The sequence below is a fragment of the Strix aluco genome, chromosome 12, assembly GCF_031877795.1.
Source record: "Strix aluco isolate bStrAlu1 chromosome 12, bStrAlu1.hap1, whole genome shotgun sequence".
Lineage (NCBI taxonomy): Eukaryota > Metazoa > Chordata > Aves > Strigiformes > Strigidae > Strix > Strix aluco.
In genome coordinates this window covers 11,394,998-11,409,539 of record NC_133942.1, presented here as the reverse complement: position 1 = coordinate 11,409,539, position 14,542 = coordinate 11,394,998, and the positions used below count along the sequence as shown (strand labels likewise).

The window sequence follows — 14,542 nt, the reverse complement described above, 5'->3', positions numbered from 1 at the left end:
TTGCACACGCAGGGGGAACCCCCGTGCCCCCCGCACACCCGCATGGACACAGACACCTCCGACACCCCCCCCCCCCTCCCCGCACACAGACACCCACGTACGGGTGGGCACAGACACTCGCACCCCCCCACTCCCGCCCCCGGACACATGCACATACCCCACGCTCACGGACACGCCCCCCCCCAGGCAGGCAGGGACACAGACCCGCAGCCCACCCCCCCCGCACACGGACACCCCCCTCCGCCGCTCCCCGCACCCACTCGGGGGCGGACGCACCGCCCCCCCCCTTTCTCCCCCCCCTCCGTGCCCTCCCCCCCGCGCAGCCCCGGCGCGGGCCAGGCAGGAGCAGGCAGGAGCAGGCAGGAGCGGCGGGTGGCGCATCCGCCCGGAGCGCACAGAAGGGACGATGCGGGCGGGGGCACCGGTGTAGCCCGGTACCGGCACCGGGCAGCACCGCGACAGGACCCGGCGACGGGAAGCGGGGCGGGGGGAGGACGGGGAGCACCTGCCCGGGTGTCCCCGGTGCCCCCGTTCTCCCCCCAGTGCCCCCGGCGGGCAGCGGGAAGGGACGAGGCTGCCGCCGGGCTGGGACCCGCCGAGGTGGAGGTGAGGAGCCGTCGGGGAGCACCGGGAAAGGAGCCTGGGGGGGTCCCGGGGGGCAACGGCCGTGGGATACGGCTCTGGGGAGGGGGGGGTGACACTGCTTGTGCCTTTGAGGGGGGCTGGGGGGGGCGATGCCCCCGGTGCGAGCACTGACAGCAGGTCCCAGAGCTGCAGGAGCCCCGCGGCAGGGGCCGGTGGGGAAGGGCCGTGCAGCCCGTCTGCACCACGGGGGGGGTTTTGGGGAGACCCGGTGAGTGCAGCTACCAAGGGCTCCGCTGTGAAGCGTGTGGGGGTGCTCCAGGGAGGGGGAACGGCAGCTGGGCAGGCAAAGGGCAATAAGAGCAGGGGACAAGCGGGTCACAGGGCCCCCATGCGCTGGTGGAAGGTCTGTTCCAGCACCTCCGGGATGTTCCCATGGTGCTGGTCCCTCCAGCGCAGCCCCCCGAGCCCAGCAGGTCTCCGGGGGTGTGTTCCCCGGGGGCAGGGGCAGCCGGGCCCACTGCAGAGCAACACATGGGAGCCTTACCTGGCCATAGCCAGCAGACAACGCCTGTTGCTCCTCCAGCGCAGGCGGAGGCTGCTCTCGCCTGCTCTCACCCCACTGTTGAGCTGCACGGGGCTGCAGACGGTGTGACCGCAGCTGCTCCGCGTTTATTCAGCAGCAAGGAAGCAAAGATCGTGGCTCCAGCCCGAGGAGCCGCAGGAGATGCTCACGCTGTCCCCAGTGGGCTCCACGTTACCACCCGAGAAGAGGCAGCGGAGACCATCTCAGCACCGGGGCCATGCCGGTTTCTGCGGCACCTGGGGGAATCGGCTGCGTCCGGGAGAACGTCAGCGTGGCTATGGGGGGAGCAGAGCTGGAGAAGAGCAGGGCAGGATGAACCACGACACACTGCCGGGGAGCAGATGAGCCGTAAGCTGAGGGTGGCCCCACAGAGGCCCATTGACAGAGACCGTCAGGCTGAGGCAAGGTGGCAAAAATCTGGTCCCGGATCAGCAAGGGAAGCCCCTGGTCTGACTGGGTGGATGGAGCCTCAGGCACCTTCATGGCTTAAAGCAGGATGGGGAGGGCTGGGACGGCACTTAAATAGACCCCCCAGCCCAGGGGCGGAGGGAGGGAGGTTGGGTGGGGGTCCCAGATGAGGCTGGTCAGGGCAATTAAGGGCAATTAATGCACTCAGGGCCCTGGCAGCCAAGTCCTCCAGCATGTCTAGAACAGAGGAAGGCCAGGGGCTCCGTGGCCAATGGAGAAGAATAGGGTACCCCCCAGAGATGAGATTATCGAGGGGGGCTCGATGCCAGGAAGTCGATGCACGTGATGGCTGTGACAAGGGCTGAGGCATCTCCCGCTGGCAAAGATCAGCTCTTTCTTCCCGGGAGATCCCTGAGGAGAGCCAACCCCCCCTTCTTGCACCCCGGGCACCCCTCTGTGCTGCACGTGAGCAGGGGGGTGATTTTGGGGGCCCGGGGATGGGGTGGACGTGGCCAGAGAGAGGCGGTGGGATGCGGAGCAGGGCCAAGAGCGTGGCAGCCCCAGGAAGGCAGGGCAGAGGCGAGAGCTGGGCCGAGGAGCAAACCTCACTTCTCCTTCCCAGTTCCTCCCACAGCTGCCGGCCGGCGCCGTCTTTGCCCACCAGTAAGCAGCAGCCAGCGCCATGGATGAGGCGACCGAGCTGGAGCTGGGGGGAAACTCCCTCCTGAAGGCAGTGTGGCTGGGCCGGCTCCGGCTGACCCGGCTGCTGCTGGAAGGGGGGGCTTACATCAACGAGAGCAACGAGAAAGGGGAGACTGCGCTGATGGTGGCCTGCATCACCAAGCACGTCGACCAGCAGAGCATTAACAAGGCCAAGATGGTGAAGTACCTGCTGGACAACAGAGCTGACCCCAACATCCAGGACAAGTCCGGGAAAACAGCCCTCATGCACGCCTGCATCCGCGGCGCGGGGGGGGACGTGGTGTCCCTGCTCCTGGACAACGGGGCGGACCCCAGCCTGGAGGACCACTCGGGAGCCTCAGCTCTGGTCCACGCCATCAACGCCGACGACAAGGATGTGCTGCAGCACCTCCTGAACGCCTGCAAAGCCAAGGGGAAGGAGGTGATCATTATCACCATGGACAAATCAGCCTCAGGCACCAAGACCACCAAGCAGTACCTGAACGTTCCCCCGTCGCTGGAGTTCAAGGAGAGGGCCCCCCCCGAGGCGGGCACAGCACCCTCCAGCACCCACCTGAAAACTCCCATCTTGGCACCTTCTCCCGCTGAGAAGGAGAGCGGCGGCTTCTGCCCGCACACATCGCACCCCGGGGACAGCCCCTCGGCTGACGAGCCGCCCTCCCCGGGCCACAGGGCCGGCGCGGCCAGGAGAGCTCGCCTGCCCAAGCTGAAGCGCCTGCGCTCGGAGCCGTGGGGTCTGGTCGCGCCCTCGGTGCTGGCAGCCACCGCGCACCGCGACGACACGTGGCTCTGCGCAAGCGACGAGCTGATCACCGGTGTCGGCGACCTCTCGCTCTCCAAAACGGCCCCCCTGGCCTGCAGCGGCAGTGGCCGGAGCAAGGACCCTTCGCTCTTCCCCCCCGTAGACGAGCAGGCGCTGCGGACGCCGCCAGCCCCGGTGCCGCTGGCGAGGAAAGCGGCCTACGAGAAGAGCCAGGCCGCCCACCCGCGCCTGCCGCGGCGGAGCACGGTCCCCGAAGAGCCGGAGGGCGTCGGTGCCGGCTTGGCTGCAGCGATGGATGCGCTGCACTGGCGGAGACCAGGCACCGAGCACTACGACTGTGACCCCCAGCTCCCTGGGGTCCCCGGCCTGGCTGAGGCGGGGAAGGTGCCGTCAGAGAGGAGGAAGCTCAGCGGGTCCCACCTGGCCTTGCTGGGCGGCTCACGGGAGTCCCTGGACGGCATCGCTTGCGCATCGCCCGGGACTGCGCGGCGCCGAGCGCCCGGGTTGCTGGAGAGGCGAGGCTCCGGGACGCTGCTGCTGGACCACATCTCCCACACGAGGCCAGGATATCTGCCCCCCCTGAATGTGAACCCCAACCCCCCCATCCCTGATATCGGCTCCAACAGCAAAACTTCCTCTCCGCTTGCTGCTGGCTTGAAGTCCCGGGTACCCATCGCTCCCAGCTCACCCCGACGGGGCGACTTGAGAGCCAAGAGGAAGCTTCTCCGGAGGCACTCCATGCAGGCGGAGCAGATGCGGCAGCTCTCCGATTTCGAGGAAATAGTGGCCCAGTAGCCGTGTCACCATTTGCTTCCCAGGGAGGTTACCAAACCAGCACTGGCCCTGCAGAAACATGACGGTTCCTGCACAGAGCGGTCGCCTGGCTCCAAGGAAGCACTGGTGGCCGTGGGGGTCAGACCTGGGCCCAGGGGCTGGACCAGGAGGTCCCTGCTCCCACTTGCCAGAGCCGTACGGAGAGCCCAGGCGTCCATCCCAAACCACTGAAGTCTCTTGTGCTCTTCATTTGCTTCTGGACCTTTCCCCAGGAGCGATCGATCCCAGACCATCCGAGACCGTCAGGCTTCGCACGAAGGCTCCTGCCTGCAGTTCCCTTCTTCCTCCTTATTTACCATCCGCTTTTCTTCCATCCGCTCGTTCTGACACAGAAACCCACCCGGACCCCCACGCCCATGAGCCATGGGGCTGATGTGTTTGTGAAGTGCCTACGGGAAGCAAAGCAGCTGAACGCTGGCATGAGGCTGGAAGAGCCGAAACACCCGTCCCCAGCAGCCAAACGTCCTGGTACCCTCCCTGTGCTGGAGAGGGAGACAGTTCTCCACTGCAGAGATTTCTGAGTGCTTTGGAACTCCAGAGGCTGGGCTAAACTCGGTTACCACTGCAGCCCGGCGCTTCGGCGGGCCGGGATCGGGAACGGGCTTGTCTCTGTCTCTGAAGCCACCAAAGTTCAGGGGCATTTCCCACCGTGCTGAGCAGCTCCGAGCACCGAGTTCCTGGGCGGGGAGCACTCCCGGGCTTGTCTGCACGGGAAACTTCTGCCAACAGCGGGAGAGCAAGAATGCCAAGTTGCCAAGGATGGCAGCGGCGGTGGGGAGCGTGCCTTGGCCCACGCTGCCATCCATCTGTCCATCCGTCTGTCCGAAATGGCCGGCGACAAGGTGGTTCCTCGCCCATGGCATCGGCCTTCCTGCTCCGGGCTGCCACAAAACTTGGCATGAAGCACTGGGCACAAAGCAGCGCCGCTTTTTGGGTTCATCTGCGCCGGAACGTTCTCTGAAAGTGCGTTTGAGGTTTAAATGTGCCATGGAGAGCAGAGGTGGGCTTATATTTTTACAGCCTTAAAGTTTATATTTTCTGTAGGTCAAATGTCTTATAGGTTGAATTTCAGGCATATTTTCCCTATAACGATGACGTTTGTCTTCTATTTTAGAGTGTGGAATTCTAAATCCCGCAGCTCACCTTTTCCGTTCATTTCTAAATATTCCAACCTTTTGCGTTTGTCTTTTTTTTTTTAAGCCGCGTTTGACGCCTTTCGCCAGCGATCGTCGCCTGTTTGCTTGGACCGTTCCTGCCTTCGCGTCCGATGAGCCGTGCTTCTCGGGGAAGGGGGGGGGGGGATATTTTACCGCATTAACGGGAGCGTGTGCGCGGCGGCAGCGTGAGCGTGGGGCGGGGGGGGGGTGATGTCACACCACAGTGCGGAGGTTTGATATTATCGCTGCGTTAATAAAGAGCTCGGCGATGGCCGGGGAGCTGCTGCCTGCGGCCCTGCTCGGGGCGGGGGGGGTGGACCGGGACTGGGGCGGGGGTGAGCCCCGAGGGGGGGGCCGAGCCCCGGGGCGGGGTGCTGAGCCCTAGAGGTGGGGGGGGCCAAACCTGAGGGAGAGGAGTGAACCCCGGGGAGAGGTGTCAAGCCCCGAGGGGGGTGGCTGAGCCCCAGGAAGGGGGGCTGAGCCCTGGGGAGGGGTGTCGAGCCCCGGTGAGGGGGGGGGCCGAGCCTGGGGGAGGGAGGTGAACCCCGGGGGGGGAGCCGAGCCCCGAGAAGGGGTGCCAAGCCCCGTTGGGGGGGTGCCGTTGCCGGGGGGGGCCCCCAGGAGAGAGTGCCGACCCCCAAAGTGGGGGGATGCCGAGTACCGTGGGGGGATGCTGAGCCCCGAGGGGGGTGACCGAGCCTCGAGGGGATGGGGCCGAGCCCCGGGGCCGCCCCCAGCGGAAGCGCCGCCGGTACCGGGCGCCACGTCAGGCGGGGCGGGGCCGGGGCGGGGCCGGGGGCTGCGGGGCGGGATGCGGGGCGGGATGCGGGGGCTGGTGCTGGGGCTGGTGCTGTGCGCGCTGCGGGTCGGCCCGGCCGGCGGCACCGAGCTGACCTTCGAGCTGCCCGACAGCCACAGGCAGTGCTTCCACCAGGAGCTGGGCCGAGGCCTCAAGTTCACGCTGGACTACCAGGTACTGCCCTGCCCGCGCCCCGGCCCCCGCCGTGCCCCGCAGAGCCCCAGGCAGGGCTGTGGCTGCACCCCCGGCTCCCCCCACGCCGCACCGGCCACCGTTCCCAACCCTGGCCCCGTGCCCGCCTCGGAGCGGGCACTGGGATGTGCCCGCCGTGGCCACGGGAGCCCCTGGCCCGGCCATCGGGGCTGTCCCCCCCCGTGTCCCCCAGAGCTCGGGGCACCCCGGGGCTCGGCTTTCCCCAGCCCGGGGACGGGCACGGTGCTGGCTGGCCGAGCAGAGCCGCTCCCTCCGGGGCTCCCGCCACGTCATTTGGCTGGTGCCACCTGCGTCACCGCGCCCAGGTGATCACCGGGGGACACTACGACGTGGACTGCTACGTGGAGGACCCCAACGGCAGGACGATCTACAAGGAGACCAAGAAGCAGTATGACAGCTTCCCGCACCGTGCTGAAGTCGAGGGCGTCTACACCTTCTGCTTCAGCAATGAGTTCTCCACCTTCTCCCACAAAACCATCTACTTCGACTTCCAGGTGGGCGACGAGCCGCCCATCCTGCCCGACATGAGCAACCGCGTCACGGCCCTGACACAGGTGGGTTCCCGCGCGCTGCCACGGGAGGAAGGTCCCAAACGGCCCTGCGGGGTGGTGGCTGGGGGCTTGTTCCCCTTCCCCTCCGCTGAATGCAGAAGTGCCAACCGCCAGCCAACCGCCCCGCTGCGTTCAGGCCACATCCTTCTCCCAGGGGCACAGGCAGAGGGGGACGGGGGCGGGGGGGGGCACTCTGGGTGGGAAACTGAGCACCCGGTGTCCCTCTGGCACAAGGGAAGCGCAGCCAGGCTTTTCCATCTCTTGGTGTGACTCCGCAGGGGTGGCCGGAACCCCCCCGGCACCTCGGCAGGGCTCCTGGTCGTGCCCCGGTCTCCAGCATTGCCCCTTGGAGCAGAACTTCTCTCCGGACAGGGCTGGCAGAGACCCAGCGGCTCAGGGCACTGCTGTCCCTCTCTTGGGTGCCCCAGCACCGTCCTCGGCTCCCCTGGCCGCGCACGCGGGGCCCGAGCACTGCCGGGAGCGACGGAGCATGCTTGTCTCCCTAGATGGAGTCCGCCTGTGTCACCATCCACGAGGCTCTGAACACGGTGATCGACTCCCAGACTCACTACCGCCTGCGGGAAGCGCAGGACCGGAGCAGAGCCGAAGACCTCAACGGCCGGGTCTCATACTGGTCAGTTGGGGAAACCCTCATCCTCTTTGTGGTCAGCATTGGGCAAGTGATGCTGCTGAAAAGCTTCTTCACCGAGAAGAGACCTGGCAGTGGCGGGGCTGGCACCTAGAGCCGCAGCCGCTCCATGCCCAGACTGCGGCAGGGGGGGGCGGGCAGCGTTCTCCTGGGTCACGCTTCGCCTCGGGTTTCTGCAAGGTGCTGCCGTGGGGAGGGGGCTGGGGGGGAGCAGGGGATGGTGTGACGCTGCTGAGCCGGGTGGGGAATGGTCCCCCCAGCACCGACATCCCCCGGACGATCCCCCCAGGATCGCCTCATGCTTTGCCTTCACCTGCCCTGCAGCCCCCTCCCCTCTGTCCCCGCTCACCACTCCCCCAGCTTTGTGGGGGGGACACTCCCAGCCTCCCAGCGAAGCATTTCCCACGTCGCGGGAGCAAGTGCCGTGCCTGGTACAGGGTGGGATTTTCCTATTTACATGAGTCTGCGCCCGGGGATTGGCCCCTTGCGCCTCCTCTCCTGCCCCACAGACCGTGGGAGCGGCACAGCTCTTCCCACCCGTGCCGAGGAAGCGCCATCCCCCCACCAGCAGCAGTGAGGACCCCCCACACCCCCTTTCCCTGGAGCCCCACAAAGCAGAGACCCCCCCGAGAGTGGGCAGGGGATTGCTCCTCTGGAGCAGCCCCGCTGGCGTTTTACTTTGCCACTTCGTAATAAACCCCCGCGACTGCGGTTCACGCTGCTTTATTGGGCACCGCGCCCAGGGTGGGCAGCTGGGGATGGCCATGGCCACACCGTGCTGCCTGGCCCTGCCTGCAACAGGCACTGCCTGTTCCTGCCTCGTCAGGTGCTCACCCCCCACCAGCACTCCAGGGACGGGCTAGGGGTGATGCCAGTCTCCCCCCGTCCAAGAAACGTTTTGGGAGAGCTGGGGGATACCAGGGCAGTTCCCATGAGCCGTCCCTCACCCCCTAGAATTGCTCCTGGTGCCACAGGGAGGGCTCAGACCGGCTGCTCCAGGGCGCAGGGTGGGAGCAAGGGGACCAGGCACCCACAGCCCCTGCTCGAAGCCCAGGGCTGCAGCCCCCTCCCCGCCTCCGTGGCCTCACCGGCAGCGCCAGCTCCCGTGGCAGCACTGGCCTTGGGCCAGTTGCCAGGCCCCTGTGCCTCGCGACGACCTTCGACAGCAGCCGGGAGCTGCCGTTCCGAGCGGAGCCGGTGGCGGGTGTGAGGCTGCTGCGGGCAGCGCAGGGACGGGGACGGCTGCCAGCTCGGCACTGGTGGCAGGGATCAGCCCCGCAACCCGTGGGGGACAAACAGCCCCAGCAGAGAGGGCAGCACCCAGCCCTGGCCCAGGAGTGGGATGGGACACCCTTGGATCGGTCCCTCCCTGGGGACCCTGGCAGCCCCCCACGGTGGGGACAGGAGCAGCCAGGACCAGACACCCCCAGGGACAGCAGGTTGGGGGTCCCCACTCTGGGGACCCCAGCCCCAGCCCCGCTCACAGCTGGGGACACAGGAGGTGGCCACGGGACACTTTATTGTGGTGCTGCTGCGCTTGGCAGGCGCAGAGAGTGGTCCAGGGGGCTCCCATGCCAGCCCCGCCACCCGCAGAGGCGCTTTGGGGTGTGGGAAAGGAGCAGCAGTGGCCCTGACCCTGCCAGCCCCCGCCCTGCCCTCACTGTCCTGCTCCTGCCCATGGCCTCGGTGCCTGCTGAGCACCCTGGGGCGTCCCCACAGCCCCACACTCAGAGGGAGCTGCTCTGGCAGGAGCTGGCCCCCTCGGGCACCCGCTGCCCCTGCAGCCCCGGGACCCCCCGCTTGGGCGGCAGGGAGGAGGCCGAGCAGCGGAAGGAGCCGGTGGCCGGAGAGGGCAGCTGGGGCTTGGGACCGTGGCCACAGGGGCAGCCCCAGCCCCTGCCCAGGGGGATGGTGAAGAGCCCGTAGGTGATGGGGTCCAGGCAGGCGTTGAAGAGGCCGAAGATGAAGAGGATGTGGGTGAGGGCCGGTGAGACCCTCTTCTCCATTGCCCGTGGGCAGAACCAGTACCACAGCCCCAGCAGGTAGTAGGGGGTCCAGCAGAGGATGAAGGAGGAGACGATGACCAGGCTCATCTTGAGCGTGCGCAGCCGTGCCCGCGGGATGTTGTTCCTGGAGCACCGCAGCGACGCGTCCCGGGAGGAGACTGGGGAGGGCACGGCCCATCAGTGAGGGACGCTCAGCTGCCCGGGTGGTACAGGGACTCCCCCCACCCCAAGGGAGGGCCAGGGGGTCCCCACACAGCCCTGGGCAGGACTCCCCCCAGCTCCCTCCATCCCAGGGTCCCTGCAAAGCGCCCCCTGGGTGTGGGGACGTGGCAGCCCTGTGCCCAGACACTCACAGAGGCCGGAGCCCATGCGCCGGGAGATCTCCAGGAGGATGCGGGCGTAGCAGCAGACCATAATGAGCAGCGGCAGCAGGAAGAGGCAGGCGAAGCCCAGCATGTTGTAGAGGGTCTCATGCCAGGGCTGGGGGAAGCTGCCCCGTGTCGTGCACTGGGTGAAGTTGTGTGGGGGGCGGAGGGTCACCGTGCGGAAGAGGAAGAGCTGGAGGCAGAGCGGAGGTGGGACACGGCCCCCGCCACGGGGCCACGGGGTAACGGGGGCTCTGCACCTCCTGAGCCACCCCTGCGCCAGTTCCCGGGGGTCCGGGGCGCACAGTGGGGCGGGGGGCAGAGCTGGGTGAGGGGGCACATGGCCACGACTCCTCCTTTGCTGCCCAGCTTGGCCCCCTCTCCCCCAAGCCCTCGCCATCCTGCGGGGCTCTGGGAGCAGCCCTAGCTGACACCGCTGGGCACCCCGGGAGCCGGCACAGGGTCCGGGTGGGCATCTGCCATGGGGGCACGGGGTACCTGCGGCACCGAGAGCCCTGCGCTGAGGAGCCAGGCGACGTAGAGCATGATGCGGTTCCTCCTCCGGGCGCGGGCAATGGCCAGCGGGCGCAGGATGGCGGCCTGCCGGTCCAGGCTGATGACGACGGTGACAAAGGCGGAGGCGTACATGGCCAGCAGCCGCAGGTACATGAGGAGGCGGCAGGCCAGGTCGCCCGCCCGCCACTGCAGGGTGATGTTCCAGGCGGCATCCAGCGGCATCACCGCCACCGTCACCAGCAGGTCGGCAGCGGCCAGGTGTCGCAGCAGCAGGCGGATGTGGGAGCGCTGGCCGCCCCGCCGGCCCCCCGCCGCCCGCAGCACGGCCAGGTTGCAGCCAGCCGAGAGGACGAAGAGGGCGAAGGTGACGGCCACGCGGGCCTGGGCAGCGGGCGAGAAGGTGGGCAGGCGCAGGGGCTCCTCACCGCCCTCGGCCTGGGGGGCCCAGGCGCACCCCCGCTCAGGGGGGGGCAGGCTGCTGGGGCCCTCTGTGCTGGTGTTCCCCACCACAGGGTCCGGGTCTGCACAGCCCCTTCCTGCCACAACAGGCATACGGGCAGCGGCAGCCTGCCCGGAGGGGGCCCTGGGGTGCGGGCTCCCCGGGGCGGGGAGGGGGACAGGTCATGCTCAGTGAAGGAGGTGCCGTCCCCAGGAGCCCCCGCTCCTTGCCCAGGACCACGGTGCCTGCGCCACAGCCCCTACCCCAGCCCGCTGCCTTCCCATCCTCGGCTGCTCTCGGCATCCCCATGGCTCCTCCAGCATCCCCAGAGCCCCCCTGACACCCCATAGAGCTACAGGGGTCCTTGGCACCAAGCAGGGCAGAGAGAGGCTCAGCTGACCTCAACCCCAGCCCATTGCTTCTGCCCGTCCATCCCCCACCCCGCAGCACCCGTCGTGATCATGCACGGGGACGGTGACACCCCCCAGCCCAACGCCGGAGCCCCCGGGGGACCGGGCACCCCATTTCCCACCCCTCCTCACCTCTAGCCAAGGTGTCCTGCCCAGCACTGCCCAGACAGGCCATTTCAGGGTGTCTGCGCCGAGGGCTCCTGCATCCGCGCCGTGCCCAGTGGCCTCAGGGAAAGAGGGGGAGCGGGGGGGTGGCACCGCTGGCGCCCGCAGCCGCCTCCGCGCCCACTGCTGGGCCACACTGGGGAGGCGGCTGGAGGGGTGCCCTTGGCAGCTTGGTTGCTCCTTGACGTAGCCAAGGACCCGCCTGGATCTGCTTGGTCATTCGCCCCACGCCACCCACCTGCCGCAGGAGCCCCCCCCAGGGCAGCCCCCCCCCCCCCCACTCGGGCAGGGCCCCCCAAAGCAGCGGGACGAGGAGCTGGGCAAAAGGAGGGCCCCCCCAGTGCGAGCACTCCCCGGTCCCCAGCGTTGGGTGCATCATTTGGGGGGAGCTCAGAGACCCACAGGTCCCTTCCCTCAGCCCAGCCGCTCCCGCAGACGGTGCCTGTCCCCACAGCCGGAGCGTGTCTCCAAGTCCTGCGTGTGTCCCCATGGCCCTTGAGCCCTGGCTGGGGGGGTGTTTGGGGGGGGGAAACTGCCGCCTGGGGGAGGGCAGGGGGGCTGCTTTGCATCTCAAAGGCTTCACCCCCCCCAGCAGAGGGAATTAACGTTATTAGCAAGTCATTTCACAGCTAAGTGGGGCTCATTAGCCCTGCAGACCCCCTGCCCCAGAGCCCCCGGGGTGGGTGGAGAAGGCGCCCCCCCCCCCCGCGGCATTAGCACCCGGCTGTCGGCTCTGCCACGGGCCCTGTGATGGGCTCCTACGGGTCCCCCCACCGCCCCAGGGAGCCGCCGAGGGGGCTGGGGGGCAGAGGGGCCCCATCTGCACCCCCACACACATTCCCCTTCGCCTGCGGGGTCTCCAGCCCGGTGAGGTCAGCCCCAGCCCCACACCTTAGCCCTTCCCCTCTTGCTGGACACCCAAATTCCCACATTTTAACCCCGCGCGGTGGGGAGGGTGTTGCAGGCACCGGCGCCAGGGGCAGGCGATGCTCAGCTCGCACCGAGCCCCAGGGCCAGATCCGGAGGGTGATGGTGACCCCCCTCGGGGGCAGCCCCGGGGCAGGAGGTGTCTCCCCCACACACACCTCCCCAAAATCACTTTCCCAGCCCTGTGCCGGGGTCCCCAGCCCCTGCAGCCTGGCAAGACAGTGCTGGGCCCATGCCCCTGCCCACACTTGGCCAGACACCCACCGCCACCACCTCAGCCCCACTCTCCCAGCCCCAAAGCCACTCCCAGAGCCTAAATGGGGGTCCGGGCACGCTGCGCCCCATCCCATGCCCGACTCCTGCAGTGGGAACGGCGACGCGGTGACACACAGAGGGGCACAGGGGTTTATTTATGTACAGCCGCAGCCGTCCCGGCACGTCCTGCGCAGCTCCAGGCTCACACAAGAGGCAGCTCGTCCCCGACACCTCTCCCAGCTGTCCAAGGGGGAGGACACACACATCCCCCGAGTTCCAGGCGTCGGGGCGATGCGTCGCGGGGCTGCGTGGCACCAGGGAGGTCCGGCACCGGGGAGTGGGGGCTGCTCAGGGTCAGTCCTGGGGCTGCGGCGGGAGCAGAGCCTCCAAGAGAGACAGCAGGTCTGCGGAGAGGTCCTGGTGAGAGCAGAGGGGGGGTGAGATGGTGAATGGCCAGGGTAGGGGTACAGGGGTCCCCGGGGTTGCAGGGGAAGGGCTCCTGGTGCTGCGGATGGGACCCCAACACACGAAGGAGGGTCAGGGAAGGTGGAGGGGGCCACATGCACCCACTGCCAGGAGGAGGGGGACCCCTCTCCATTCCCAACCCCAGACAAGGTACCCCAAAATCAGTCCCTGTGCTGCTCCAAGCCAAGAGAGCCCCGAGCACACTTTGGGGGGAGATGTTGAAGCCTGCCCCATGCTGGGGGGCTGCCTGGGCTCACCCCAACCCCGCCAGCACACATACCTGGGTGACCATCCCTGCATCCACGAACTCAGGCAGCATCAGCCCCGTGTCCAGGAGGGGGTCGGCGGGGAGGTCCAGGGGCGCCCCTGCCCCCACGCAGTGAGGAGGGGATAGCCAGGAGGACGTGCTGGAGGCGACGGCCCCATGAAGCTCCGGGGGGGTCCCCATCGCAGGGATGTAGGGGGGTGACCCCCAGGCCTCCATCCCTGTGTCAGGAACCCCAAGCACCTCTGGGGGAGTCCCCGCAGCAGGGCCGCAGGGCGGTGACCTCCAGGCCACCAGCTCCGGGGGGGTCCCCACCACGGGAGGTGACCCCCAGCCCCCAGTGCCAGGGAGTGAAGCCTCCCGTGGGGCTGGTGGGTGCTGGCGGGGGTCAGGACTCTGGCAGCACCCCAGGCCCTGGGGGCAGAGGGGGCAGTGGCGGGGGGCAGCCCCCCGCCGCCGGGCCAGCACCTCCTCGCTGAGCCCCAGCAGGGCCGACAGGTGCCCGATGTAGCGGATGGCGAGGCGCAGGGTCTCGATCTTGGTGAGGCTCTGCCCCGCGGGTGCCAGCGCGGGGGGCAGGTAGTGCCGCAGCCGCAGCAGTGCCTGCGCCAGCCGCCGCATCCGCAGCTTCTCCCGCTCGCTGGCGCTTTGGCGCGGGCCCCCCGCACCCAGGCCACGGACCCCCTTCCTGCCCCGGGGGAGGCGGGGGGCGGTGGGGCCGTGACGGGGTCCCCGGGCGGCAGCGGGGGACGAGAGGCCGCAGGAGTCGGGTGAGGCTGCGGGCGAGCTGCTGCTGTAGCCCTCGGGGTCCGGCGGGCCGCGGCAGCCCCAGGGCTGCGGAGGGGCCGTGGCGGGGAGCGGGATGCCGGGGGCTGCCGAGCGGGCCATGGCGGAGGGGCTGTGTGCCGGCAGCTCCCGGCCGCGCCGGCTTTATGCGGGGCCAGAGGTGTGAAGTGGCACCTTCGGGCCCGGCGTCCGCAGCACTTCAAAGGCCGGGGGGGGCGAGGGCAGGCGGCTTTGAACACGCAGGTGACGAATTTTACCCCGGCGGTGTGAGGCTGCACTGTGCTGCCCACCCCCCCGCAGCCCGTGCCCCCCTCACGCTGTCCTAAGGATGGGGCTTGGGCCCCACGGGGGGCTGCTGGGGGGCTGCAATGGGGCTGGGGTGAGGCTACAGAGGGGGGCTACAGGGGGGCTTCTGTGGGGCTGCAATGGGGCTTCAATGGGGCTGCTGGGGGGCTACAGGGCAGCTGCAGGGGGGTGCAAGCTGCAGCAGTTCCAACTCTGGGGTGTCCACATCCCCCACCCCGCAGCCTGGCCTCAGCCGGGCATCCCGGGGACACCGACCCCGCACCCAGTGCCGGGGAGGGGGGCACGGCCCGTGTCGTCCCCGTCCCCCCCGCGGCAGGTCCCCCGCTGCCCCCGCTAATGGGGTTTCACGCGCTGCCCCTAATGAGCCCGGCGCGGAGCCGCGGCCGCAGCCCG

General features: G+C 68.8%; 4 protein-coding genes across 7 annotated transcripts; 2 read left to right on the top strand and 2 right to left on the bottom strand.

Moving 5' to 3' along the window:
* Window positions 1-417: 417 nt before the first annotated feature.
* Window positions 418-5,146, top strand: ANKRD34C (ankyrin repeat domain 34C). 4 transcript variants are annotated; one of them, XR_012624826.1, is made up of 4 exons: window positions 418-606; window positions 1,266-1,516; window positions 2,199-4,875; window positions 5,076-5,146. XR_012624826.1 is itself a non-coding variant. In XM_074837263.1 (3 exons), the coding sequence occupies exon 3, from the start codon at window positions 2,259-2,261 to the stop codon at window positions 3,834-3,836; it is 1,578 nt and encodes a 525-aa protein (XP_074693364.1). In that variant the 5' UTR covers window positions 418-606; window positions 1,266-1,516; window positions 2,199-2,258; the 3' UTR covers window positions 3,837-5,127. The 4 variants fall into 4 exon arrangements, 2 of the variants coding, with proteins under 2 accessions (XP_074693364.1, XP_074693366.1); XR_012624827.1 differs by having other exon boundaries at window positions 2,199-4,838; window positions 5,076-5,086; XM_074837263.1 differs by having other exon boundaries at window positions 2,199-5,127.
* Window positions 4,967-7,955, top strand: LOC141928544 (transmembrane emp24 domain-containing protein 3-like). The gene is made up of 5 exons (XM_074836938.1): window positions 4,967-4,990; window positions 5,076-5,149; window positions 5,654-6,005; window positions 6,350-6,598; window positions 7,102-7,955. Exons 1-5 carry the CDS (start codon window positions 4,967-4,969, stop codon window positions 7,336-7,338), a joined length of 936 nt encoding a protein of 311 aa, XP_074693039.1. The 3' UTR covers window positions 7,339-7,955.
* Window positions 7,956-8,971: 1,016 nt separating this feature from the next.
* Window positions 8,972-10,683, bottom strand: LOC141928837 (gonadotropin-releasing hormone receptor-like). The gene is made up of 3 exons (XM_074837598.1): window positions 10,114-10,683; window positions 9,604-9,808; window positions 8,972-9,408 (listed from the first exon to the last, which is right to left on the bottom strand). The coding sequence occupies exons 1-3, from the start codon at window positions 10,681-10,683 to the stop codon at window positions 8,972-8,974; spliced, it is 1,212 nt and encodes a 403-aa protein (XP_074693699.1).
* Window positions 10,684-12,592: 1,909 nt separating this feature from the next.
* On the bottom strand, window positions 12,593-14,074 carry LOC141928889 (uncharacterized). Its single transcript, XM_074837709.1, has 2 exons — window positions 13,073-14,074; window positions 12,593-12,744 (listed from the first exon to the last, which is right to left on the bottom strand). Exons 1-2 carry the CDS (start codon window positions 13,943-13,945, stop codon window positions 12,682-12,684), a joined length of 936 nt encoding a protein of 311 aa, XP_074693810.1. The 5' UTR covers window positions 13,946-14,074; the 3' UTR covers window positions 12,593-12,681.
* Window positions 14,075-14,542: the final 468 nt, after the last annotated feature.